Source organism: Cuculus canorus, chromosome 4 (assembly GCF_017976375.1).
Source record: "Cuculus canorus isolate bCucCan1 chromosome 4, bCucCan1.pri, whole genome shotgun sequence".
Lineage (NCBI taxonomy): Eukaryota > Metazoa > Chordata > Aves > Cuculiformes > Cuculidae > Cuculus > Cuculus canorus.
Window position 1 is genome coordinate 9,663,095 of NC_071404.1, and position 25,885 is coordinate 9,688,979.

At 44.3% G+C, this 25,885-nt stretch overlaps 1 protein-coding gene across 8 annotated transcripts in view; it reads left to right on the forward strand.

Annotated features, from left to right (window-relative positions):
- The window catches only part of FGFR3 (fibroblast growth factor receptor 3), a 58,762-nt gene extending 36,030 nt beyond the window's left edge, over positions 1–22,732 (forward strand). Inside the window, exons 6-19 of one of the 8 annotated variants that reach the window (XM_054065038.1) lie at positions 3,627–3,750; positions 4,169–4,359; positions 8,040–8,190; positions 12,088–12,281; positions 13,194–13,339; positions 13,432–13,553; positions 14,827–14,937; positions 15,118–15,308; positions 16,625–16,747; positions 18,341–18,411; positions 19,833–19,970; positions 20,406–20,511; positions 20,598–20,701; positions 21,167–22,732. In XM_054065038.1, coding sequence (XP_053921013.1) covers positions 3,627–3,750; positions 4,169–4,359; positions 8,040–8,190; positions 12,088–12,281; positions 13,194–13,339; positions 13,432–13,553; positions 14,827–14,937; positions 15,118–15,308; positions 16,625–16,747; positions 18,341–18,411; positions 19,833–19,970; positions 20,406–20,511; positions 20,598–20,701; positions 21,167–21,278 — 1,884 coding nt within the window. In that variant the 3' untranslated portion in view covers positions 21,279–22,732. Of the gene's footprint in view, positions 1–3,626; positions 3,751–4,168; positions 4,360–8,039; positions 8,191–9,269; positions 9,415–12,087; positions 12,282–13,190; positions 13,340–13,431; positions 13,554–14,826; positions 14,938–15,117; positions 15,309–16,624; positions 16,748–18,340; positions 18,412–19,832; positions 19,971–20,405; positions 20,512–20,597 lie in introns of all 8 variants that reach the window. The other 7 variants (XM_054065039.1, XM_054065040.1, XM_054065041.1 and 4 more) reach the window with 7 other exon arrangements.
- Positions 22,733–25,885: the final 3,153 nt, after the last annotated feature.

The window sequence follows — 25,885 nt, forward strand, 5'->3', positions numbered from 1 at the left end:
CCTACCACATCTGTAGCATTTTGGAAGGGGGATAGGCATGCAAAGTGTGCTGGGCTCCAGAAATGGATTCAAAACAGTCTTTGCTCCCCGCAGTTTTGGGCTGTTTCTTTCCTGTTAGCTCAGACCCGGTACTGAAAGAGCCTTTTATGGTTGCTTCACTGAAGCCTTTGAAGCTCCCTCCTCAGCCCTGTCTCTGCTCCAGGAGGCTGAGGACATGCTCAGGTTTAGATCTTTGAAAAGTTAAGGAGGGAAAAGAAGTGGGGTAACAACTCCTGTGGGTAAATAGCCTTTCAGTAGGTAAAATTCACAAAGCACAAGCATCTTTTACTAATTGCAGGCTGTAAGGATCATCATGAAGTGTTTTCAGGCTTCTGTGTGCTGTTCAGACGGCTTTGTACAAAACTATGTGACATTCGCTGCACTAAATTATGCTTGCAGAATAAAATCTAAAGCTGAAAGCAATTCCCCTACCCACTTCCCAGCGGTTTTCATCTATCCTTGAGTTAAAATTGACACGTTTCATCCTCTGCAACACGGTAGTGAGTCTTTGGCATTGCTGTGCTTTGTTTCTCTAGGGGAACCTTCCAGCAACAAGCCTATGCCTAAAGAGCTATTGAAGGCAATGTCAGGCCAATTACAGCAAGATTGGTTTAAGCTCTCTATCTGTCTAGGTGTAGTTCTTTGTCCCTTTCTTGATATAAAGACATCTTTCGCTGTAATTTTCCTTCCCTTATTTGCTTGCTTTTGCTCTTGCGTGGCTGTTAGAAGTAAGTAGTCTAATGTAAATCTCATCCAGTATAAGTGACTGAAAGATATCAGCTGAGATTTGAACCAGAAAAAAAGATTGAAAACCTGATTGGTATCTCATGTATTTAAGATGTAAATTCACTGTTACAACTTAGCTTCATAACAGGATTAGGCAGCTTGAAAAGAATGGACAAGATCCAGATCTGGCAGAGTTTTGTTGGCTTACTTCATCTTGAGATCTGGTCTTAACCCAGAAATCCTTGAGCGAGGAATGTTCTCATTTGTTTTCAGCGTGTGGAAGAGTTTAAACACTGATTGTGAAAGGTCTGGTCAGCAGATGAAAGCTGACCACTCTTCCACTTCTCCCTCTTGCAAATGGCGTTTTGATCCCATGTGATTGCCCAGTGTAAAGTCTGCAAGAGAGAAGGGCGAGTGTTGAAAACATGAAGTCCAGCCTAACCTCATCTTGTTACAGTTACTGGGAAAGAAAAAAGTTCATATGACTTATCATATGAAATTTCCTGAAGAGCATTAATGGTTAAATCCTTGTTGGAATCTCTAATATCGTAAGCCTGTGTGTGTTAAATGACCCTAGAAGGGAAGATTGAGGGGGAGGGGAGATGGAGGATTATCCCTTCCCCAGACCGCTGACTTGCATACCAGTCTGGCAAACACTGACTGAGGTTCTGAGTGTGTCTGCAAATGTTTGTTTCACAAGGAGCCAAGAATGACAAAACTGAATAAGCCAGAGGGATTTCCAGTATCTCACCCACTTGATTAATGCCTGCACTAAGTCACTTCATGTTTCTAGTATTTTATCTAGTACGGTGACTATCCTAACTTGGCCATGTCCCTTTTTATTATCCTTTAAATCTAGGTGCCAGTCTCATTCTAAAAAAAAATATCTTGTTGCTTCTGTAAGAGTTTCCAAACAAGTTCTGCCCCATCAGTCTGTGCCCCCAGGTTCTCCTCTCTGTTCAGAGTCCAAAGTCCCCATCACAAACCTGATGAAGTTCTTTAGAGGTGTCTTAAAAGTGTCTTTAAAAGTGCATCATAAATAAAACACCTAACTGGGGACTGGTTTTGTAATACTGGTCAGATTAGGAAGTCATCCATGTATCTGGAGTCTCGTTTCCTTGGAGTGGCTTCTAGGGGATCCAGAGGCAAATGCTTTGCAATGCTGAAAAGTGGATTAAAAGAAGCCTTTAGACACAACTATGAGATATATAAGATATATGGAAATGAGCCACGGAGCAGCCACAAATTTGCATTGAAACTTCCTTGACAGTCTAGTATGTTCAGGTGCGAACTCGGGGTCCAGGCCCTCTCTTCTCAGAGCTCTTCTTACCCTGTAATTGCTGTGCTGTTAGAGAGATGTGCCAAGTGCGATGTTGCTTTACGAAAGGGCTGGTCTTGGTTCTGCATTGATCTCCATCTCTGCTGTCCTAAGTGGGCAGCCAGACCCGACTAGACATCTGCAACAACTGAGATTTGTGTGCAGACTGTTTAGCCACAGTTTCCTATTATCCATAACCTGAAATGAAAATATTTGCTATATTCAGTGGTCTTTGAAAAGTGGGGTGCTCAACAGTGCTGTTCCCAGGGATGCAGAGATCTACTAAAGAAGGGACTTCGTTAAAATGACTTTTGCTTGCTTACCTTGTAACTAAGCTGTCTAGTCCTATGACTTTAAGTCTTCTCTTTACAAAATTCGGGCTTTAATTGTAACTTGTCCCTTTAAAGGAAAGCATGTGGATGCAATTTATTTGTAGCAGAAGAGGTTAAATGACTTCATATTTGAGTTCACCTGCTGCAGCAAAGAAACCTCCAGGAGCAATTATGCCCTTGTTTTTTCTGTCAGCCCTTGACATTCTGTAGTGCAGCATTATTGTAATCTCCTGCTTCTGTGTCCTTGGAGTCACCTTCAAAATGTTTAATAAGTTAAAGGTTCTGCTCTGGGCAGCAGAAGGCATCAAATTAATACACAGATATTAGGAGAGCATGCATCCTGAAGTCATCTTTGTTAGTATTGGTTACTTTCTGTATTAATTCAAAGTTTGCTTTCCATATCCATTATTTCCTTTATACTCATTAGAAACAAATGCTGGAGCGGGGAGCACAGGGCACGCTGGAGACATGGGTTGTGCTTTCTCTTCTGCTACTGAACAACAGCTGTGGATATGAGCCATACCCAGAAAATCAACGAGTATAAATCTGGATGCCAAAAGAGAAGGGTTGACCAAGTGTTCTAGGAACCAAAGTTGAGGCTGGGCATGTTTTTACAGGGAGTTTAGGGGACTAACTCACTTGGACGTGCACATTTCTGTTCAGCCAGATTGATGCCCTGTTGCTTCCGTAGCACAGATCTTTTTAAATATGTTATAAGATGGGGTAAAAAGTATGATTTTTATAGTTTCTAGTCATCTCATGGGTTATATTTAGCAGTTGGTAAAGCTGTGCATATGAGAGTACAATGTTTTAAACTGATGGAGTCTCTGGACCAGAGTGATCTGGGAGCGGGGACCATCAGATTAGAGTTATCTTAGCTGATGCCTTCTGAAATTGTTATTCTAATGAGAGCTGCCACACTCAGCTGTCAGCTGGTTTCTTTAGTGGTTTTGTTGTGGAAGCATATACAAGTCCCTGTTGCAATCTCAGCATTTTGCATTGTGTTGCACTGTTCCCAGCATTGGTCTTAATTCCTTTTCACATTAAGCCTTTAATGACCCTTGAAATGGGGCCTTGTGATGTTCAGGCCTACTCCGGGGTCCATTCACTCTGGCTAAGTGTGTAGAAGTTCACTGATTGTTCACTGATTTGAGTGGTCTGGTGATGATGGTACTTGACCACAAGCTTGATGGTTTGGTTTCTTCTTCTAGTTACGACACCAGCAGTGGAGTTTGGTGATGGAGAGTGTTGTGCCATCAGATCGAGGAAACTACACTTGTGTTGTGGAGAACAAATATGGCAACATCAGGCACACATACCAGCTTGATGTATTGGGTGAGATTTCACTGTTTCCCCTAACAGCTGATCTGTGGTGATGTTGAGCAGGCGTGTGATGGGATATGGGAAGCAGAGGCTTGGTTTCTTTCCCAGAGGGCCGGATCATGCATCTTCTAAAACCACCAACAAGCTTTCTTTTGGCCAACAATCCAGCCTTAGATCTGTGAATCAATAAATTACTTAGCTGGTCTACAGAGAGGCCAGAAGGAATTGCAGACTGACATGACTCCCCTATTCCCGGGTGTTTTTTCCCTGTTTGGCTTGAGAAGCACAGAGTAGAGCAGTGGTCATGACACCCAGGGGGGCAGTCCCGGTCTCCACCCTTTCTGCTGATGAGGTAGGAGGTGAAGGGTTCAGAGGAAAACGAAGAGGAAAGACCAGAAGATTAGGATTTCCCTCTCATTTCTTTTTTCAGAAAGGTCACCCCACCGACCAATCTTACAAGCAGGGCTCCCTGCCAACCAGACTGTGGTGGTAGGGAGCAATGTGGAGTTTCACTGCAAAGTCTACAGTGATGCCCAGCCTCACATCCAGTGGCTGAAACATGTGGAAGTCAACGGCAGCAAATATGGACCCGATGGGACGCCCTATGTCACAGTGCTGAAGGTTGGTACACGCTCCTTCTTCTCACCCTCAGGGCAGTCTTTCCTCTGCCTTGATCTCAGTCTCTGTCTTACAGAGACATCAGCTGTATTGTGGGGATGCGTCTCAAAGAAATCCACTGCCATACTTATGAAAGGTTGGGACTGAGTAAAGGTGCTCACCATCAATGGAAGCCATAAACTTTATTTACGCGTTTATAAGTAAGCTCTAGACTAACAGTGCAGTGTGAACCAGAAACTATGAAAAGAATGTCTTTAATGCCACAGTTCCTAGAAGGGTAATCATTATTTAAATAAGCTTTTTGGGAGCTCGAGGTCTCGTTTTCTGTAATGGTTCTGTGTCTATAAGAAAAAAGTCATGAGAGTAAGCCAAGGACAGCTGTTGGAATTGTTCTTTGTTTTCAGCGCGCAAAGTGGAGTACGCTGCCGTTTGGAGGGGGTACAGCAAAAATGTCCTCAAGTCGATGTTCAGACTCTTGTGTTTGCCAGAGATAACACAACTACTGTAGTGGCACAGATAAGCAAAGTAGTTGTAAGAGCTGAGGCAACTGTGAGAAATGCAGCATAACAGAGAAGCTGTCAGATTGCGTTTGACCTAAGGTTGTAAAAATAACCATTTTTTTTTACAGCTTCAACAGAGGTATTTTTGAGGCTTTTTAAAATAAAAAGCTGCCAATGATAATGCATTCTTCTCTTCTCCAAGTAAACACACTGCAGCATGCACGTACTAAATAATGCTGAACTACCAACACCTGAGAGGCAAGACAGTCTTGTTCCAGCGACTAACATTTGTGAGCATTGCTATTATCCATGCTCAGGAAAGCTAGTTTTTTATTGAGCAAAAACTCACTTAGTAACACTTTACTTTCCTGAAATGCTTTCTGGAAAGGGAACTTTCAGATTACAGACAGAACAAAGCCAGGGGGTGTGGTTTTCCCCTGAACTGATGCAATTATAAAAGGTAGAGGATAGAGAGTGAAAAGCACATTGGACTTCTAAATTTTTTTTTTCCTTTTAATAATGAAAGGCATCCTGAGTTAGTGTTTATTAAAAGATATAGGGCCAAGTGGAGTTTTTCTGACTCTGAAGCTCTAGCCAAAAGCAGATTTGGTCCCTGCAGTTTCAAGCTGAAGTTGTCCTGTGCATGGACACTTCTAGTGCACATCCTACTACATACACCCATCTTTTCTTTGTATGAAGTTGGTTTTTTTTAAAGAAAAGCCATTTATCAGACAGCATCTACAAAACTGTAGCTCAGACACATACATGATAATAAAAGCCAGAAACCCTGGCAATAATTACACAGATTGAAATAACAGATTGGTTGGAAGAAATGGCTGGAGACAGTTCTTCAGGCTTGGCAATGCACACTTCTAGCTATTTGATAAAACTTTATTTTTTCTCTTTCTCTCCAAATGTGTTTGAATTATGCATATTTGAATTTCCCCCTGGTTTCACAGCCCAGTACCAAGCTGTGAATAGCTGGCTGTGTCACATGCCATCTAGTATAGTCTCCAAAGCTCTGTGTGTGGTCCCTGTGGGATAAAGTGCTACCTTTTGGAAGTTTGCAGAGCCACTACGAACAGTGCCTTGTGTCACAAGCACAAGCTCCCATTTTGCTGTGGCAAAGAACATATAAATAGTCCATATAAATAGTGTTTTAAAATTAAGTTGGAGCGGCACTGGGGTGGCTAGGTAATTAGAATTGCCAAATACCTTCTCTTCTGTGGACAGCAAAGGCTCCACATTCCTCGAAGGGGAGCACAGGCAGGCGTTTGAAAGCACAAGTTTTGTTTGGTTTTATTTTTTTTGCTGAATAGGACCAGCACACGCCTATTTACTACTTCTGGTTAATAAGGAATGCTTTGAATTGTATTAAGGCCGGCATCGGCGCTGGGGCACAGAGCATTTCCATTTTGGGATGCATCTTTTGTGCGCCTGTACTGGGCCTCCGTAGAGCTGTATCAGGCCCAGCTTTGCAGGGATTTTTTTTTTTTTTTCTCTTGTGTGTGTGCTTGTTTTTTGAAAATAAAGGTCTGATAAAATGATCTCGCTGTCATCTTGGGACAAGTCAGTTGTTTTTATGGGCTTGTTCCACTTATGCCATGCAGTGCTGTTTCTTTGAACCAGCATCCTGGCCATGCTGCTGGAGCAATGAGCTGTTAACAGCCCTTCCCTGGCCACAGCTGCTTTAGAAGAGGCTTGCTCCTGCCCCGTGCTGTGGTACCTGCAGGGAGATAAGGCTTTTTTATCAGCCTGACCTTCCCTCCTGCTTTCAGAAGATTTTGTGGAGTGTAGGAGCTGCTACACAGCAGTTTCTATGTGGGGAGTATCCCCATCCCAGTTGGAGCGAGAGGGACAGAGAGGTGGCCAGCACATGAAATTTCTCCCTCCGATCTAAATGGGAGGGCAAAATCCACCCCAGTCCAGATGGATCAACTGAATGCCGTACTTTCAACTCAGTTTTTAAACAGCCTGACAAAGCCAAGCCATCACCTGCATCAGTTTCTGAAAGCCTGGGCTAATTTGTGATCAAAGAAAACCCCTTTTTCTTTGCAGAAGAGCACTACATGCATTCCAGTTAAGGAGTGGGGCTGGCAACACTGTGCCCAAGCATTGTCAAAGACTAAATTGTACGTTCTGCATTGAAACATGCCCGCTTTAATTACAAACAAGGCAGCAACAGCAGGCAGGCACTTTTTCCCGCTAGTCAAGAAAGACAAACTTGCCAGCACATAAGCCTTAGAGAGGAAATCTGGTCAGAACCAGTGGTGTTTGTCACCAGGCATGGATGCTGGGACTCCTCTGATGCTACTGATGGGTTCAGTTCCTAATAACCTGTCAGGTCTGGTTCATTTTAATGTGATGCATTGGGAGATTGGCAGGATCAGGCCTTGAAATCGAACCCATTAAGACTGGCTGAAGAGCATAAGAACAAACTATGAGAAGACCAATTGTTTTATTTTCACTTTCAGAACTGAAGCCAATATTTTTTCTAGACTTTCCCTAGGCAACTTCTGAAGCCACCCAAAACAGTTGTGCATTTTCAACCAAAATAAAACCAACTGTTTAGGGAAGAAACTGATGTGCTATGTGGCAGCATGGAAGAAGAGAAATAAAACCCTGCTTAACAGTCTGAAGTTTGTTTGATTTATGTGCACCACTTTATTTAGTAAAGAAGAGGCTCCTATAAGCAGTGGAAAAAATTACAGCTAATTTCTGAAAGGCAAAGTCAGCAGCGATTTTCAGACCGCCACTGCTTATATTTTGTTTCCAAATTCTATTTTGGAATCTGATAATTGAAACAGTATTTGCTGAGCTGGGTTGCAAACACAAATCTCTGCTTAAGCCCTTTCTCTGGTGCTCCTGTCTACAGAGTTATTAAGAAACTATAGGGCCTTTGACTGCTGTCAGATGGAGAAGTGGGAAGTTGTTCTGTTTTAAAAAAGAAATCACATGTGCCACTGACAAAGGGAAGGGAGTTCACTTGCACATGGTTTTGGGGACCGATGCAACTTCTTTTCTCCACCCAGGTCCTAGGTTAGGTCTCTCACCACACGGTGAACCAGGGATGTTGCCACAGCCAAAAAGAAAGTAGCTGTGAACAGTCAATCCTAGCTAATATAGGTGCAATGGAGGTATTGTTTGGTTTACTGAAGTTCAGGTTTCTGTCTATTTCTGCAGTCTTGGATCAGTAAAAACGCTGAAGCCGATGCTAACCTAAATCTGTTCAATGTGACAGAACAAGATGAAGGAGAATATCTGTGTAGAGCCAACAATTTCGTAGGCATAGCCGAAAAACCATTTTGGCTCCACATTCGCAAACCAAAACCAGGTAAACCACAGACTCTGTCCCAAGGTCCTGGCAACTGCAAGAATGAGCTATAACATTTTTTAGAAGCTAGTGATTAAAATTACTATTCATTTTGTATTATACCCTGTCAACTGGCGCTGAATGGCTTTATCTTATTTCCTTGCTAATTTTTTTTTACAAGAATGTAACGCCCATACAGCAATTGCCATGGAAAAATTCCCACAATAAAATGACTGTCAAATTTCACTATCAACTCTTCATGCTTTTCTTCCTTTCCCTTCTTCACAATTGAGTGCTGATAACAGAATTGCATGTTAATGACCTGTGACATTCAAGGCTTTGGAAAACCAAGCTGTTTCAAGTTTTTCACCCCTAAAACTGATGTAATCAGTGCTCACATTTCTGTCCCTTGGAGAAGTAATGGAGAAATTAATGTCAACATTGGCTTATGCAAGCAAACATATTAACCAGAGAGCAGCAGCAGTCTCGTGGGCTCTGGGGTTTGTCTCAAGCCTGGAGAGTTTGGCTGCTGTATTGCTCAGTGCCCCTGCAAGAAAGTTCCTTCCAGGTAACTTCTTGTAATTGGCCACAGCATCGAGGGCTGTGTAATGAATATATGGCTTTGAGATTCCCACTCTGTAAAATTCTAAAAGTTTATAGAATTCTAATGAATCACAATGTTTGTGTGTTCCTCTGATCAGCACTTGAATCTTTCCCCACTACATCTCCCTACCTTTATGCTTATTTCTGTCTTCCCTCTCCTCTTTTACCACTTTTCTTTCCCCCCACCTCTACTCATCCGACTAACCTCAAGTCAGTCATATTGTGGGCACAATTTTTCATTTGGATGCTTTTGCTTGCATGCTTCCTTAGTGGGACAGAGTAAGAACCTGGTGAAGGGAACTTTTTTTTTTGCTTTTGACTGCAGGTTGCATAGGGGAATGAATAAATAAATGTGGAGGATGGGCCATTGGAAAAAAAATAAAACCAACCCACCTTTCTGCTTTTGAAATTGCCTGTGGTGTCCTCACACTTGCTGGGAATGTGGCTTATTCTCTGTTTTCCCTCTTTCTATATGTGTGTGTTTTTTTTCCCCGTAGACGGCAGGTGTTAACACAACGGATAAGGAGCTAGAGATTCTGTACTTGCGAAATGTTACTTTTGAGGATGCTGGGGAATATACTTGTCTCGCAGGGAATTCTATTGGGTTCTCACATCACTCTGCTTGGCTGACGGTGCTACCAGGTATTTCCTTCTGTGCTGGCCTTTCCTTCCCTCTCTAAGGTGCCTTGACGTTTTGCTTTAGAAATGCCAAGTTCCCACAGACCATCCCTTGTTTGGAAGAGGGGTTGTTATCCAAGGAGGTCTCTCCTCTGGAATTTGCTCTGCTGATGGCAAATGGGCACGGCGGAAGACCTCTGTTGCGTATTCACAGCTGAGACTTTTTGCACTGCATCTCAAGATTTACATTTTTATTGCAATAGTGATACAAAAGGCCCAGTATCTTTTTTGATCTAGATCAGGAAGATGTTTACAGCCTGACATCTTTGTTAGGAGGCTGTCTTTAAGTGCCAAAATGAAGAGATTTGTCTTCTTACACTGCTGATAGGAGAAGGAAACTTCCCTGCCTGATGATCCAGGGCACCTAAATTAGACGTGGACTGTGGATCATCTTATGAAGGAACTATTCCGTCTAACCTCATATCTTAACCTAACATTAGATGCATAAGTGGTTGGTGTGTGTACATCCTTCCCTGCCTGTAGCGTTATTTCTGCTTCAGGGATGAACAGGCCAAGATAGTGATCTCAAACAGAAGGTAGAGGAGAGTCATCTGTTGAGAGAGCTCAGGAGTCCTGGCTCCCAGGGGCATTGCATGCTGTTTGCTCCAGCTGGGATCAGTGGAGGCTGCAGAGGGCTTGAAACCTAAGGCCAGAGTGACCTCAATTTTGTGGTACTTTCATGTGCAAAGCTCTCTTATTGACAATGAAGCCAGCACAGAATATGCAACAGAGGGGTCTGCTCTCCAAATCAGGGAAATCAGGCTGTGCTGTCCCTTCACCTGCAGAATCTGCTTCCAAATGTGGAGCAGGCTTGAGCATGGTCCAGGAAAGCACCAGCAATATTCACAGGTGCTGTACCTTCCAGAGAGTGCAGAAACAGACCTGGAGATGCTCAATAGACAATTACTGAAAGGGCAGCCAAAATCCTATATACTGTAGTTTGGCTCAGACCACATTTAGGCCCATCTCGCAGCACATCCACCTCAGGATGTGTTTAGAAAATGGAAACTTTGGCATTTCTAATCTTGACTTTATCTGTACTGGTGATTGAGATATAGTTGCTTTTATCGGAGCTCAAGGTGGTCTCCTCCATGCCCGACCTCTGCTGCCAGTGGGATCTGCTGGTCTTTCTCTGTTTATTTGCCAGCTCTGTAATAGCCGATCTGATTTGTTTCTGCTTCTGCCATCCACTGGATCAGAAATAATTTCCTTTGGTTAGAAAACTAATGTCTCTGTTATTTTGAGAATCTCTTGATACTGTCTCATCCGACTGTTATGCTGTTTTTACAATGTATGAACTCACACCTCTGATTTAAGTAAAGAATAAGCAGGAGAAAAGCCATCAAAATACCTGAAGTGGAACTTCATACTGAAGTCAGATGCGGTGAAGGACAGCCATCTGTGCAGCAGCAGGCCCCGAAGCGCTACCCGCAGGGAGGGTGCAGGATACAGGCTCTCTGGGGAACCTTTGCTTGTAAACCCCTGCCCGTGCTAAGGGAGGAGAGACATGGAGCAGAGAACAAGGCAGTGTGACCCAAGACTGCAGAACTGTGGCACCGACCGTAGTGCCTGATCCCAGGAGATCTGGTATCCCTTCCTTGCAGGAGGAGATGGCCGCTTGGCAGGATCAGACCTTGCACAGCTGGCACACAGGCTAGTACTGCCCACAACGTCACCGACTGCCCTTTCCCCATGTCCCCCTGGACACAAGCACGTGACATGGAACCTGCTGCTGCCAGAGGAAAGCTCCCGCTGCTTGCTGAAGATGCTGCTTTGGGGCAGCAGTGATGTACACGAGCTATCAGAGCTAACACCACTGGCATGACTTCAGTATAATGTTTCCCACTGCTGGCTGTTCCTCTGATGCCAGCTCACATTTGGGGGACAGAAAACAAGTCCCACCATGGCTCCTTCCTCTGGTCTGTGTGCTTGTCCTGAAAGGAAGAAGGGGAGAATCACAGCTGAGCTTTGCTGGTCCCAAAAATGTCTTGCTAGCAGGTAGCCACTGCTGATGGGCTTACACCATCGCCCTCCTGGCTCAGTCACCTCTCTGGGCCAGACCTTCCAGCCTCTTCCCAACAGAACAAAGTTTTCATAAAGTAATTATGCAGATTGTTCTTGTGAGGCTTTTCCCTGGGTGGTGTCTTACCCCTTGGTGACCTTCAAGCCCCTTGGTCCCTCAGGGCAGGCACTGGTCTGGTGGAAATCTTTGCTGGAGAAGCTGAATTGGCAAAGCACAGCAAATCCAGTCCTGCAGCCTTTGCACATCCGAGGCATCCAGCTATGTGGTGTGGATGTGCGGGGAAAGCAAGGTCTCGGTCAGAGGGACAGCACAGACACGTGAAAATGCTTTCAGCCTAGAGCAGTGGTTTTCAAACTGTGTGCTGAAGGGTCCTAGAAAGTCCAGAGATGCATCAAAGGGCAGTAAAGTTACCCCCAAAAAGGCAAACTAAACTAAGGTTTCAGCTACAGCCACAGGTGGAAAATCACTGGCCTAGCAGAGTCCCCTCACTGAAGTTGCTCAGCAAATTGACGTAGATGAGCAAGTCCTCCCCACGTTCTTTGTGCTGCATGTGTGTAGTAGCGTGCAGGCAGCTGCCCGCCCCGTCCTGACTGCCATCTCTTGTTACCCCGCAGCGGAGGAGCTCATGGAAATGGATGATTCAGGCTCAGTGTACGCTGGCATTCTCAGTTACGGCACTGGCTTTGTTCTCTTCATCCTGGTGCTGCTCATTGTGATTATCTGCAGGATGAAAATGCCAAACAAAAAAGCCATGAACACCCCCACTGTACAGAAAGTCTCCAAATTTCCACTCAAGAGAGAGGTAACAGAAAGTAGATACAAGATTCCTATTCCCCACTATGATCATCCCTCCTTTTGCTTTGTTTTTTTTTTTTTTTTTTCCCCTCCTTGAAATTTTCTCTCTAGGTGAGAAGTTCTACCAGGAAAACATCACCTAAGAGGGACATAACTTGGTGGCAGTCTAGGAGTTTAACTCTGATTTATTCATTTGTTTCTGTTCCAGTGGAGCAGTAGCTGGTGGCAGCTGACTGATTCATAAGCAGCTCCCAACCAGCTGAATTTCTGTCACCCTTGTCCAAGAGGGGCTGGCAGTGCAGCCGTGAATGCCACAGAAAGCACATCTTGCAGGGAAATAACTTAGTCCATGCTCCCTGGTGAAAGGTGGATTTGAGGAACAAAAGCACGTTTAATTGTGCTTTGTCCTGCTTTCACAGAGGTCGCTGGTCACTTGAACCAGTTCTCATGGAGGTGATTCTCCATGTAGTTGGAGATGCTCTGCCTCTGTGTAGTTGGAGAGGTGCAGGGGCAAGAAGCAACATGTAAAAACATATAGTGAAGACTACAGATTTCACGGCTTTGGCTGCAAGCTCCTTGTGGGCATTTACAATGCCAGAACAGCAGAAGTCACTCCATAGCCTGTACGTGCTATGGAGATGCACACAGAGCAAATGAATGGATTGTACCTCCTGCCTGCTGGTGGGCACTGGTTGACATGTCCCTTCTTTCCACCAGCTGAAAACCTAACCACTGGTGCCAAGATCAGTGCCTTTCTGCAGGGATGTGGGCAGAGGTGGAGGGCAGGGGGGATTTCCCATTTAGAAATTACCAAAAAGGTGTCAGTGGACAAAGATAACTCTAATCCCCTCAGTGATCCATCTCAGGCACTGGCTGTCCCAGGAATACATTTGGCAATAACACTTCATTTGCTCTACCCAAGCAGGTGTCGTTGGAGTCCAACTCTTCCATGAATTCCAACACACCACTAGTCCGGATCACGCGTCTCTCCTCCAGTGATGGGCCAATGCTAGCCAACGTCTCTGAGCTGGAACTGCCTCCTGATCCCAAGTGGGAATTGGCACGCTCTCGGTCAGTCAAACCCACGGGTCAGGGTCCCTGTGCCTGCTGGTAGCATCACCACCTCAGTACATGCTAACATGCCTGCTTGTTCTTCCCTCCAGCCTGACTTTGGGGAAGCCGCTCGGTGAGGGGTGTTTTGGCCAAGTGGTGATGGCAGAAGCAATTGGAATTGATAAGGACAAGCCAAACAAGGCCATCACAGTTGCTGTCAAGATGTTAAAAGGTATGCAGAGTCCACGGAGGGCAGAGCACCATATTGCACAGCACATAGCGCTGGGATTTCCTCCCTTTGTCTCTCTTTGTATCTCTTTTAAATCATTTATACAAACAGATATTACAGAAGAAAGCAAGAACGATCGTTCTTCCCCTTCACCCACATAGCCTGAGGGTGAGGGCTGTCACCTTGGAGAGCATGTAAAAGTGCAAATTCCATCAGGAAGAGGGACTGGGAATTAACCCAGTTCTTTGCCAAGGAGTAATAGCAACTGTGAGAATAAGGGGAACCCCCTTCACTTCTAGCCAGCTCTGTGAGCAAATCCACTCCTCACTCCTCCCATAACCAGTGCTGTCTGTTTTATCAAAAAAAATGTAGCAAGCACAGATGGAGTTTGCAGAAATTCTATTGGCAAACCCATTCTTGGTGAATATCTTCATTGAAGAAACTTAACCCCAAAATCCTGAGAGGTTAAAGGGAGGGCAGAATGAGATTTTCACTTGGCACCTTCAGATGAGTATTCTTCCCATCCTTCCCCCATGCACAGTACCCACTGACAAAATTACCCTGAGGAGTTCAGGGGAGGGAGATCAGGGCAGGTTCTCCAACAGTGAGCAGACAGGTTTAAGGTTACATAAGGTCATATCTTTAAAAAAAATAATATTTCTTGTCAGAAAAGGATTATTTTAGTTTAAATTTCCTTCAATCCATTCTAAAGTTGTTTTTGGAAGCAGGAATGTTTCCATCTTTCCTAACCAGAGAATTCACTTGGGAAGGTTTTCCTCCATTTTTCTACTTCAGTAGAAAGTTTTCTACTTTTGTAATTTTTCTAGTTTTGTACAAAAATTGCAGCTTTCCAGGCAAAAAAATGCATTCTTTCCTGTACCTCCTCTCCCAGCTCTGACCTTCCACCATCCTTAACTCTTTGCCCCTGGAGACAAGGGAGGGAAATAATCAGAAAAGGAAAATAATCTAAAGTGCAAAAACTGTCTTTTTTGCTTTAATACTTAACAGGATGAGACAGGAGATGAAAGACATTATTGATTTCTGGGTGAACTTTTACCTCCATTTATTTGATTTTTTTTATCTTGTTTTTGTGGTAGTGGGTTTTGGTTTTATTTTGATTCTTCTTCCTAATGTAGAATAAAACCAAATACTGTGATATTTTAAGTACTATTTCTCCATCAAGGCCCTGTATGGCTGCACAATTATATTAACCACTTCCCAAAACACTTATTTTCTTCCTAACATAGTGTTTTCTTTCCTCTTTTGCTTTCTCCAGATGATGCCACAGACAAGGACCTTTCTGATCTGGTCTCTGAGATGGAAATGATGAAAATGATTGGGAAGCACAAGAACATCATTAATCTCCTTGGTGCCTGCACACAGGATGGTACGTAGCAAAGCATCCCAATGCTCGCAGCGCCATGGGAGGCTCAGGTTTGACTGTCCCTTCTGTGTGATTATTCACTGGCTGCCCAGAAAGTCCCGGATGAGATTTTGGTGGTCAACCTAGCCTCTGCACAGCATGTGCTTTTCCTCCACTGGATGCTGATGGAGCTTCTGCTTGCAGGACCACTCTATGTGTTGGTGGAATATGCGTCAAAAGGGAACTTGCGGGAATACCTCAGGGCACGTCGCCCACCTGGCATGGACTATTCCTTTGACACCTGCAAGCTACCTGAGGAGCAGCTGACATTTAAAGACCTCATTTCCTGTGCCTACCAGGTGGCCCGAGGCATGGAATACTTGGCATCTCAAAAAGTGAGTTGAGAAACCTCATTTGGTAGAACTGTTGGTCAGACCTGTGTATTCAAAGGCATGGAATGTTCTGTTTGTGTGCGTGTATAGGACAGCTCAAGCAACGTGCTGCAGGCTTCTCACTTTAGAGACTGGATTTTTCAGTATGAAGAACTATGGGGTTTTGCAGAATACTTCAGTCCTATGCAGAAGTTCCTGTATGCCATCTGCAGCCATGAGCCCCACAGCTGTACAGCCCTCACTGTCACTTGCAGGCCTTTTAGCATCCTCAAAACACATACAAAAGTACGAGCAACTCAAGCCTTGGCACTGCTCCTCACCAATTCAAACTATCACTTATGGCAATAATTTGCTTTCAGATGTGTGATCCTAAGGCTCGCGCAGTGGTGGTCAGGGTGAGCATCATTCCACTGTGGAAGACATTACTTTAGACAACAGTCAGGAGCTGCATGCACCCATGTCCCTCCCATCTCCCTTCTGAGATAACTAAAGACGCAAAGCACCCATGAGGAAGCGGAGATCCTGGGTGTAGCTCACGTGTTTGTGGCTGTCACCAGCACGTGTAGGCTCGGTGGGAGTGGAGCTGGCAGTGGATTTGGCTCGATGCATGGACATGCCCAGCATGCTCCCTGGGGAGCACTTTGCTGACACTGTGTTGGCTGCTGCATTTGCTTACATCATACCCTGGGATTAGTCCTGATTTACCTTGACATCAGCAAGTGGAGAATCAGGCTTGGGTTTAGGAAGCTGTGTGCCAGCCGATGTGACCTCTTGTATGGGCTGGGAGCACTACAGCAAGAACAAGTTCAGCTTCAGTAGTCACGTGTGTTGGTCCTGTGGCTGTAGTTCACTGTGGCTTTAAACCCCCTTCCTGTGCAATGCAGGCTAATTTCTTTCTCAGCTAACAGCTATGATGTCTTTTGGACGTATTTGGAATGTCTTAATTTGAGGATTATTTTCCTTCAAACATCAGCCTTGCACTCCTCTTCCTGGAGGAAGCAGGGCAGAAAAGCAGCTTCATGTCCCAGTAGGCCCCACAGAAGAGGAGGGTTGGCTTTCTCATCTGTGCATCCCCTTTGGAGAGGAAAGACGCGTGGCTGTGTCAGCACTGAGGCTGCCAATTAGGTGTTGCTAAGAGGTGGCTCCCACTGAGCATGCATGATGGGGCAGTGACACAGAAAGCGAGAAGTTAAGCAGTGCCCGCAGCTTTATGAGCTTGGGAGTCAATGAAACGGCAGCTCATAAACTACACGGTGCTGTTGGGTCCAGGCGTGAGCAGCTAACAAGCCCTTATTTATTGACTTGCTCACCTTTCACAGTGCATTCATCGCGACTTGGCAGCCAGGAATGTGTTAGTCACTGAAGACAATGTGATGAAAATAGCTGATTTTGGCCTCGCTAGAGACGTTCACAACATCGACTATTACAAGAAAACCACCAACGTAAGTACAGAGCTGCCAAGCATGTGGAGTTCTCCTCCTGGCTGGGAATTTGGCCATCCCTGCTTCAAGTGGCCCTTGTTCCACATCTCCCTTTCTAGAGGGGCTTAGGAGGAAGAAATCTGCCAGCGGCCCCACCTGGTACATAGGCTGTTCCCAGGAGTCTACCTGCTGTCTGTTTTCTTCCTTACGGATGCTGCCACTGCTAGCAGCTGGTTGTGAGGTCTCAGCTCTGACCAGGAGGCTTTAGACTAGGAGAAAACAAGGTTTTTACCAAAGGAAAGTGGAGTCCTTTCCTGTCTGCTCCAGTACTGTTCATAAAGGTCCCAAGAAGCCAATTTCTGTCCCATCAGAGCCCTTGACAGACAAATACCACTTTTTGTATACCTGGAGCTACCTGGCTTTCATGCAATTATCTCCCTTTGTTACAACTGAGCTCTTATACTCAACTGCCAAGGGTGAGAAGATAGTCCCAGACAGTGGCTGGGTCACAGAGTCATTTATATTTTCTGTAGAGGTGAATTTACAAATGAGGGGCTGGAGAGAAGACCTGTGTCTTGGTTCAGAGCCCTTCAGCAGATGTTGAGTTCTGAGCAAAACCCAGAGCTACAACGAAGTGCAAAGATGTCAGTGGAAGAGCTTGAGGGTGTTGCCGAACCTGAGGGCCTTGTAACTGTAAGGGGTTTAGAAGTTCAGGCAGCCCTGTGAAGCCCACCATGTCCACAATGATAGTTTGCAATATCCCATCAGAAATATTTCTTAATTAACAGGATTTCTTAATCATAAATGAATAAAAATTCTTGGGAATTTAATTCCACATGAGATTAATTTCCCATTTGAGCTGTGTCGGACAGCTGAGAGCTTAATCTCATTTGTACATCTTGCCTATGTCCCATCTCTAGTTGTCTCCACCAGTAAGACAGGAGGTCAGAAGAGGACAAAGCCCTCCCATAGCCAGATTATGCCTCAAACACGAAACAGTGCTTTCCGAGTTCCTCCAGGGGCCAAGCAAAGCCCCAAAGAATTATTATTAATCTAGCCTTAATCATCTCATATTTCTCATATGTGACAGCCCATGTTTATTACCCTGATGTAAGATGCTCCCCTGGAAATTTGGGAGTAGGCTTCCTCCTTTAGCCTGCAGCAGGATCAGGATTTGATTCTTAAAAGATCAGACCCTTGCCTTCACTTTTGTAAGTTTCCCCTTAAGTTCAGTCTAAGCAGGGTTTGGATGGGAGTTGAAATTGCTTTATCCAACCAAAAAGATGGAAAGTGGTGTCCCATGCTCCTCTGCAGAGCAATGGATGTTGTTCCAATGCAAAGATTTAGATGCTCTGATATGCTAAACCTGCCTTGGCAGTGAAATACAGTCCTTTACAGAGAGCCTTTACTGCAGAGATTGTCAGCGAAGATCCAGGGATCAAATGCTCTAATCTGTTTATATGTGGCCACTACTGCTTTGCCCAGTGACCGGGAAGGCAGATGTGGTTGTTAATGAAAATGTTTCAAACTGGATTAGAAAAGAAGATTCAGATGGTGCCGTTGTGGCTGGGGGAATACGCTGATGGGATGTTCCCATTGTCTTCCTAATTACAGGGTCGGCTGCCTGTGAAATGGATGGCTCCAGAAGCTTTGTTTGACCGGGTCTATACTCACCAGAGCGATGTGTAAGCACACTTGCAATTTTTTAAGAAAATAAAATTACAGGGAAATCGATACCTACAGTATCTTAAAGTCAAATGTCCTGCTAGGCATGAGCAGGGCTCATTCACTGCTGGAGTGCCTGGGGATGAGGCAAATGAATTGATTCCAGGCTGCAGCTTTGCACATGTGGTTTTATTTTGCCATTATCTGGCTTATTTCATCCAAGGATCTCTAGTGAGCTGCTGAAAAATTATTGCATGGCAGGCACAGGTATTTCTTGTCCAGTTTATAGATGAGGTGGTTAGTCCTGCAGTCAAAAACAACCTCCACACAAAAAAAATTACTCTCTGCTTCCTCCGCACTGTACCCAGACAGTTACGCTTCGGTTGAGTATGTGGGATGATATTGAAATATTCTGTCTGCTGTTAGTAGAGTTGATCAGAGAATATTCAACAAATATATTCTTGGATTAATTTTGCTGCTTCATTTATTTGCCTTTATTTTTCTTAATCCTGTCTTGTCTGTTTTAGTGCCTCTGCAAGATAAGCAAACAGTAGAGTCTTCCTTAAGTGAAAACCTGTATCACGCCTAAGCTTTGCAAGGGCTTCAGTATCTCAGCGTGCACACTGGCTTTTTTAATTCAATATTTGGTTGATAATGGCATTTTTACAGTAATTCAGCAGCCAGCCTGCCTGCTCCCCAAGGCTCGCCACTTGCAATTGGACAAATGAATCTTTTCTATTTCTGTATTTTTCGCATACTTTGGCTTTTACTGATCTTAAATCATAGTTTCCATGCTTAGGTAATACCGCAGCAGGCATGACAGATAAATCAAAGCTACAGAACGGGAGAGCGAGCGTGCGTGAAAGCAAAACAGGGACAGATAATCCCTGTTTTTAAAAAGAAAATGAAGAAGGCAAAAGATATTTCTGAAAAAAGGAGACTTTTAACCAGAGCACAGCTGCAGGACTGGAGTGTGTAACATTAGTGCTCTGCTGATTTTTGTTGAGGTATTTTTCTCCCAGTTTGGCCAGTGAAATGAGTGTTGTAACAAGCAAGTTTTGGTATCAGCTTGCACAATTAGTGGCCTGTGGTTCCAAGCCGGCAATTCAGTGAAGCTGTGCATGAATAATTTGATTTGTTCCATTCAGTGGAGCTGGTGGAAGACCTAACAAAGAGCTGGGGGTAATAGATGGGCTGTCACCTATCTGATTAAATGCTCATTTCAATTTCAGACTTGGTGCCTGGGATTTCTTTGCTATTGAGTTGGATCAGCAGAGATCTCCAAGTAACTAGTAAAAATGGCCTAGGCAATTAGTCATGCTATTGATGACTTTGTTAGCTATGCATGGCTGCACAGAAATAAAGCTGAGTGGGGTAGGGAGGGGATGTGGAGGGATGGAAAAAAACTCATTGAATTTTAAAGATCTTTCTTTGGTTTCAGCTGGTCTTTTGGAGTGCTACTATGGGAGATCTTCACTTTGGGAGGGTCTCCGTATCCAGGAATTCCCGTTGAGGAACTCTTCAAACTCTTGAAGGAAGGCCATCGGATGGACAAACCCGCAAACTGCACCCATGATTTGTGAGTGCATTCCCCCTTCCCTCTGTGGCCAAATGCCACTCCGGGCCATGATTCAGGCTAGTAGGACATCCCTGCTGTGCAATTGCGAAGCCGGTGGTGGGTAGGTTCACCTTGGCCGACGTGTTTTGGCTCAGCTGGGCGACACAATGCGCTTACCCTCGTTTGTTGGGTGGCGGTTGGGGGCAAAGCTCTGGTGTGTCATTTTTTGAATGGTTCCTCCTCCTGCTTGAGGAGTAGGGACACACGTGAGCTGATCAGTAACAAGGAGCACGGCTCCACAAAACCCTCCTTCTCCAAGCTGGCTGTGCACCAAGGCCACCAAGGCTGAAGTTGTGTTTGCCACAGCTGTTCTCTCAGGCAATTTGAAGGGGGTGGGCAGACTGGTGTTAGTGCTTAGTCCCACCATGGGTAACAGTCCCCTCTCCCCTCGTGCAGGTACATGATCATGCGGGAATGCTGGCACGCCGTCCCCTCACAGCGGCCCACCTTCAAGCAGCTGGTGGAAGACCTGGACAGGGTCCTCACCGTGACGTCCACTGACGTGAGTGTGGTGGAGTGGGCGTGGGGAGGGGTCACTCGGTCCCCCGCGGGGAGCTCCCAACGTTGATGGGTCTGTCATCCTCGCAGGAGTACCTAGACCTCTCGGTGCCCTTCGAGCAGTACTCGCCAGCGGGCCAGGACACCCACAGCACCTGCTCCTCCGGGGACGACTCGGTCTTGAGCTGTTCAGGGTAAACAAAAAGAAAATTAACTTGGTTTTTTGTTGGGTTTTTTCCTGTTTGCTGTATAAAAAGTCAAGAAGCACTGTTTGGCCTGAAGGAACTAATCTCTTGCCAAGATGATCTATCAGATATGAATTTTTTTTTTCTTTATTTTTCATTTTTGGGTTGGTTTTTTTTTTTTCACTAAGCAGAATGTTGAACCTGGGGGGTGCTGACCTTCCAGCCTCCGTGCTTGCGTTTCGAGTGCCAGAGTAGCCGTTCTGTGCCTACAATACGAAGAAGAGAAAAAACAAAATCTTCCTTTTTTAAAAAAAAAAACCACAAACAAAAAAAAAAAGGTGTAAAGAATCTAGAAATTCTTTGCTTATGCAATCTGTACATGAACCTTTTTGGTGGAGCTGAAAAGCCACGTTGCCTGCAGGGATTCATATATTTATAAAAATATCTATATTTTTGTTGTCGTCGTTTTTATAGCTTCATGATTGTATTACCCAGCTACGATAGAAGGAATCCTTTTTGGAAGAAGAAAAAAAAAAAAATGAGTAAAAACGCAAATCATCATGGAGAAAGGAGAAAAAAAAAATAAATAAAAAGAGACAGTAAAAGTCATCTGAAATGGCGTTTGGGCAGGCTCAGCGGCTGTTGGCCCTTGAGCTGGGAGCAGACCCCGGGGACGAGCAGAGACCTGCAGCAGCTGTGGGGTCCCCAGGGAGAAGAGCATCACCCATCTGAGAGCTGCGGGGGACCTGGCTCCTGGATGCCCACATGGCGTCTCAAGCTACATCCTGACCTTTGGGAACAGCCATTTTGGTGAAAAAAAAAAATATCGCTTTTTGGGATTTGCTTAGTATTGCTTACCAAGGGTGAGTGGGAGGGGAACAGCTCCTCCCTCCACCCCTCCACGCCAGCGGTTTGGCTCCATCTACATGCAGTGACTCGGAGAAAGAAGTTACGGGTACCTGTAGGCAAGAGCCTTTAACTTATATCAAAAAGGTTTATTCCAGAGAATCTGTGTATATATCTATAAATATATCCTGTATATATATAAATAAATATATTAAAAAAAAAAGAATGTATAATACTAATGCAACAAAAAGCAGTACTGAGAGAGAGAGAGAGTGTCTCAAAGTACGAGCATTGCAATCTAGGATATACTGATCTGGGTGAAAGAAAAGAGTTTGTTTGTTTGTTTTATATCTTCACAGTTTTGTTTTAAAAATTGTACCTTAACATGTATATTTGTAAAGCTATTTATAGATATTAACATATCTGTTCATCGGTTTAAATAGCGTAGCATTACTGTAAACTTTAAATTTCACCAAGCTTAAGGGTGTTTTTTAACTTATTAAAAATGGAGAAAAAAATATATTAATCAAGTTTTTCTTTTTTGTTTATGGGAAATATTGAAAGAATGTATAGGTGTACAGTCCTTTAACAAATTACATTTAATGTTATAAATATATATATATATATATGTATTCATTAAAAAAAATATTAGTTTATCCTGGATTGCAGTGAGCAGAGGTAATTTTATTTTTCAATACATCACCAGTGGTTAAAACCAAACAAATAGCAGCAGAGAAATGATTTTTACATGTTTCAGAAAAACAGGGCCATGAATTCTTCCATCAGTTTAACCACTGTGCATTAAGGGGGCGTGGGTGTTTATTTTTCTATTTTCAAATGAAGGTATTCTTTGTGGCCAACGTAATAACAAGTATGCAGCAAAACGAAGTGTTGACTTTGGATGATGCGGGGTAATTTTTTTTTTCCCCTTTTGCCAGTACCGTTGTATTTTGGGCTTCAGAAATACCATGTGCGCAAAATAGCCAGAACAGTGACACTGTTTGCAGGAGAGGTGCAACGACTGCGTATTTCTTTTTGCGTCTAACACATTGGAAAATGCCAGTGATGTCTGATTTTCTGTGTTCAAAATGCTGTGCTGTTTTGTTCCTCAATGTCAGAGAGCTGTTTAAAAGCACAGGAGTGACCTAGAGAATATTAGTGTGGATCAAGCTGACAAGGAGGGAGATTTGGGCTCAGAGGGGGGGGGATGTGGGTGGGGGTTTTTTTTGTCCAGAAGTCTCTATCTACTGCCACAAAGAGGCAAGGCAAATTGCATCCTGAATTCTTTCTCTGGTGCATATTACATATCAATGTTTCAGAACAGCAGGATGACAGCATCTCATTTTTAAGATTTTTTTTTTTTTTTCTTAGAGCCACAAAATCCTTATCCTAAAATAAATAATTTATAGTTTGAGGTTACTTCAATGGAAGCTTAAGAAGGTAGATTTCTATAGATTTTTGTTTTGTTGGAATAAAAAAAAGAATTTTTTTGTATTTTCTTACAAATGTCTGCTAATTGTGTACATTCCAAGTACTCGAAGCGTTGAGTTTTCCTGTACTGAGAAAAGAAAATGTACAAAACTGTGCATGATTTCAAATGTTACTAGATATTATAAATATATATATAATTTATTGAGTTTTTACAAGATGTATCTGTTGTAGACTTGTTGACTTTAACATTTCTTATTCAATGCTTATATAGTTTTATAGCCTGGACTATTATCTTTAAAAGCTTAAAAAAAATAAAATTCCAATTTTGTTACATTTTATACTGTTGATGTTACAATCCACAGGTTTGCATAGCGTGATTTTTTTCAGTGAGCAACTGTTCAGTTTATTTTAATACTGTATTTCTGTGCCTGGCAGCTGCAGCTGTCAAAGATGTGAGACGAACACTAAATAAAGCTATTCTGCTTTTGTTAACATGGCAAACTTACTTTTACCAAACAAAAAAAAATAATAAACAAGCTGTTAAATTCTTGGTTTTATCCCCAGTTGTGAGGGTCCTTTGCAAAACCAAGTCTTCTAGGCTCAGGGTTTTATAGTGCCAGGAGGCTTTAATTTTTACAGTGCTGCTTTGTGAGTCCTGGCTAATGCAGGTTTAATAGTCACAATAGTTTTGTGACACTTTTGGATCAAGGACAGTTTCATTTCTTTGTTACTGGGTGTGTATATAGCTACTTAAGCCATTGTGTGCTTGCAGGTATGGAGGTGTTTAACTCTGTTCTGGTACAGGATTCAGCATATAGGTCCTACATCTGGGTCGAGGCAATCCCCGTTTTCATTACACGATGGGGGAAGACGTGCATGAGAGCAGCCCTGCAGAGAAGGACATGGGGTGCTGGTCGATGTGAAGCTCGACGTGAAGCTCAACGTGAGCCGGCAATGTGTGCTCGCAGCCCAGAAGGCCAACGGTATCCTGGGCTGCATCAAAAGAAGCGTGGCCAGCAGGTCGAGGGAAGTGATTCTGCCCCTCTATTCCTCTCTTGTGAGACCTCATCTGGAATACTGTGTCCAGTTCTGGAATCCTCAATGTAAGAAGGATATGGAGCTGTTGGAACGGGTCCAGAGGAGACTACAAAAATGATCGGAGGGCTGGAGCACCTTCCACACAAGGACAGGCTGAGAGAGTTGGAGCTGTTCAGCCTGGAGAAGAGAAGGCTCCGAGGAGACCTTATAGCGACCTTCCAGTACCTGAAGGGGCTACAAGAAAACTGGGGAGGGGCTGTTCATAAAGGCTTGTGGTGATAAAACAAGGGGGAACGGATATAAACTGGAGAGGGGCAGATTTAGACTGGACATTAGGAAGAATTACTTCACGATGAGTGTGAGGCACTGGCACAGGTTGCCCAGGGAGGCTGTGGCTGCCCCATCCCTGCAGGTGTTCAAGGCCAGGCTGGATGGGGCATTGGGCAGGTTGATATAGTGGCATATCCCTGCCCGTGGCAGGGGAGTTGGAACTGGATGATCTTTAAGATCTCTTCCAACCCAAACTATTCTATGATTCTATGATATAGCAGAAGTTGTGTACTAAACCTTGAATATGGATTTCACCCACCCAGACCACGTCTCGCAGCTGTGATCGTGGTGCTCACAAGACTGCATCCAGCCCTGCAATGCTGATGGAGGTGCAAGGTCCACAAGAGGAGCCCACTACTAAAAAAGGGGGGAAGGTGGGTGTGGCAGAGCAGGCACCCAGGGCCTGGTGGGATGGAGATGAGGAACCTCATCCTGCCCAGCTCCCAAGGAGAAAGAGCAGCCCAAGTTTGGCTTTGTCTTTCGGGGGTGCTGAGCAACGGAGCTCAGTGAATCCTTGCTTTGCTTGTAGCAGACAACGGAGGAGGATGTTGCAGCTTGGCAAACGTTGAATCAATCCTACAAGCACTTCCATATAAGCCTAAAGGATTCCTACAAGTGATCCTGTTGAAGTGCCTCCCAGACACCTCAATTGTTGCATCCAAGTTTACTTAGAGCCTGCAAAATGATAGGAAGTATTTGTAGTTTTGAGTGGCTGGGCAGGGCTGGGCATGCATCTGAGCAGGCTACATCTGCAGTGCTGGCCTGGCACCACCTAGTTCCATCCTGCTAGAATTTTTTTTACAAAAGAAGAAAAAAGATAATTATATGTGTTTCAGTTAATTTTCTTGCCATTCTGAGAAAAAAAAATCTGTACTATTACAATGCATTGCACTGTGAGTGAAGACTTACTGCCCAGAATGGGTTGTTTCCAAGCTTTAAGGATGAAATAATGGACAACCCCAAGTGCTACCCCAGCATCCTTGGCCCTTTGTGGCTGCAGTTGGAGTGCAGCTGAATGGCCTTTTGCCTGCTCACATGGAAATGGCTCCATCCTATGAGGGTGATGAGGATGTTGTGCAACTTTTGCTGCCAGGACTTGAAACGTGGGAGCGGAATAGATCATTCTGCAGTTATCTGCAATGTGTTCCCTATCCATGCTCTAGAACTGCCCCCAAAAAAGTCCTCCAAACACAGAGAGCACAGAAGTCATAAAGAGGCAAGTCTCTGTCCCATGTGGCTGATCCACGCTGGTGTTTGCTTTCCCTCTTGGGTTCCATGATGTCATTCTTCCTTTGCCGGCCTTCACCAGCAGCAGTGTTTGCTTGTGGGTTAGGGAGGAGGGGGTAATATTTTGCTTTAATTGCCCTACCATGCAGCTAGTTCTTAGCCCAGAATATTTGGCTGCAGCTTGTGATGTGCATTAAGCGACATGCAAAACAATCTCAAGGAATATTTGCGAATCTCCAAAGCTGGGCTGCATCACTTAGCAAATGTCCCACTGTGGCTCATCCTCCCCTTCAGTGACCGCAGCCTTCCACACAAACCGTA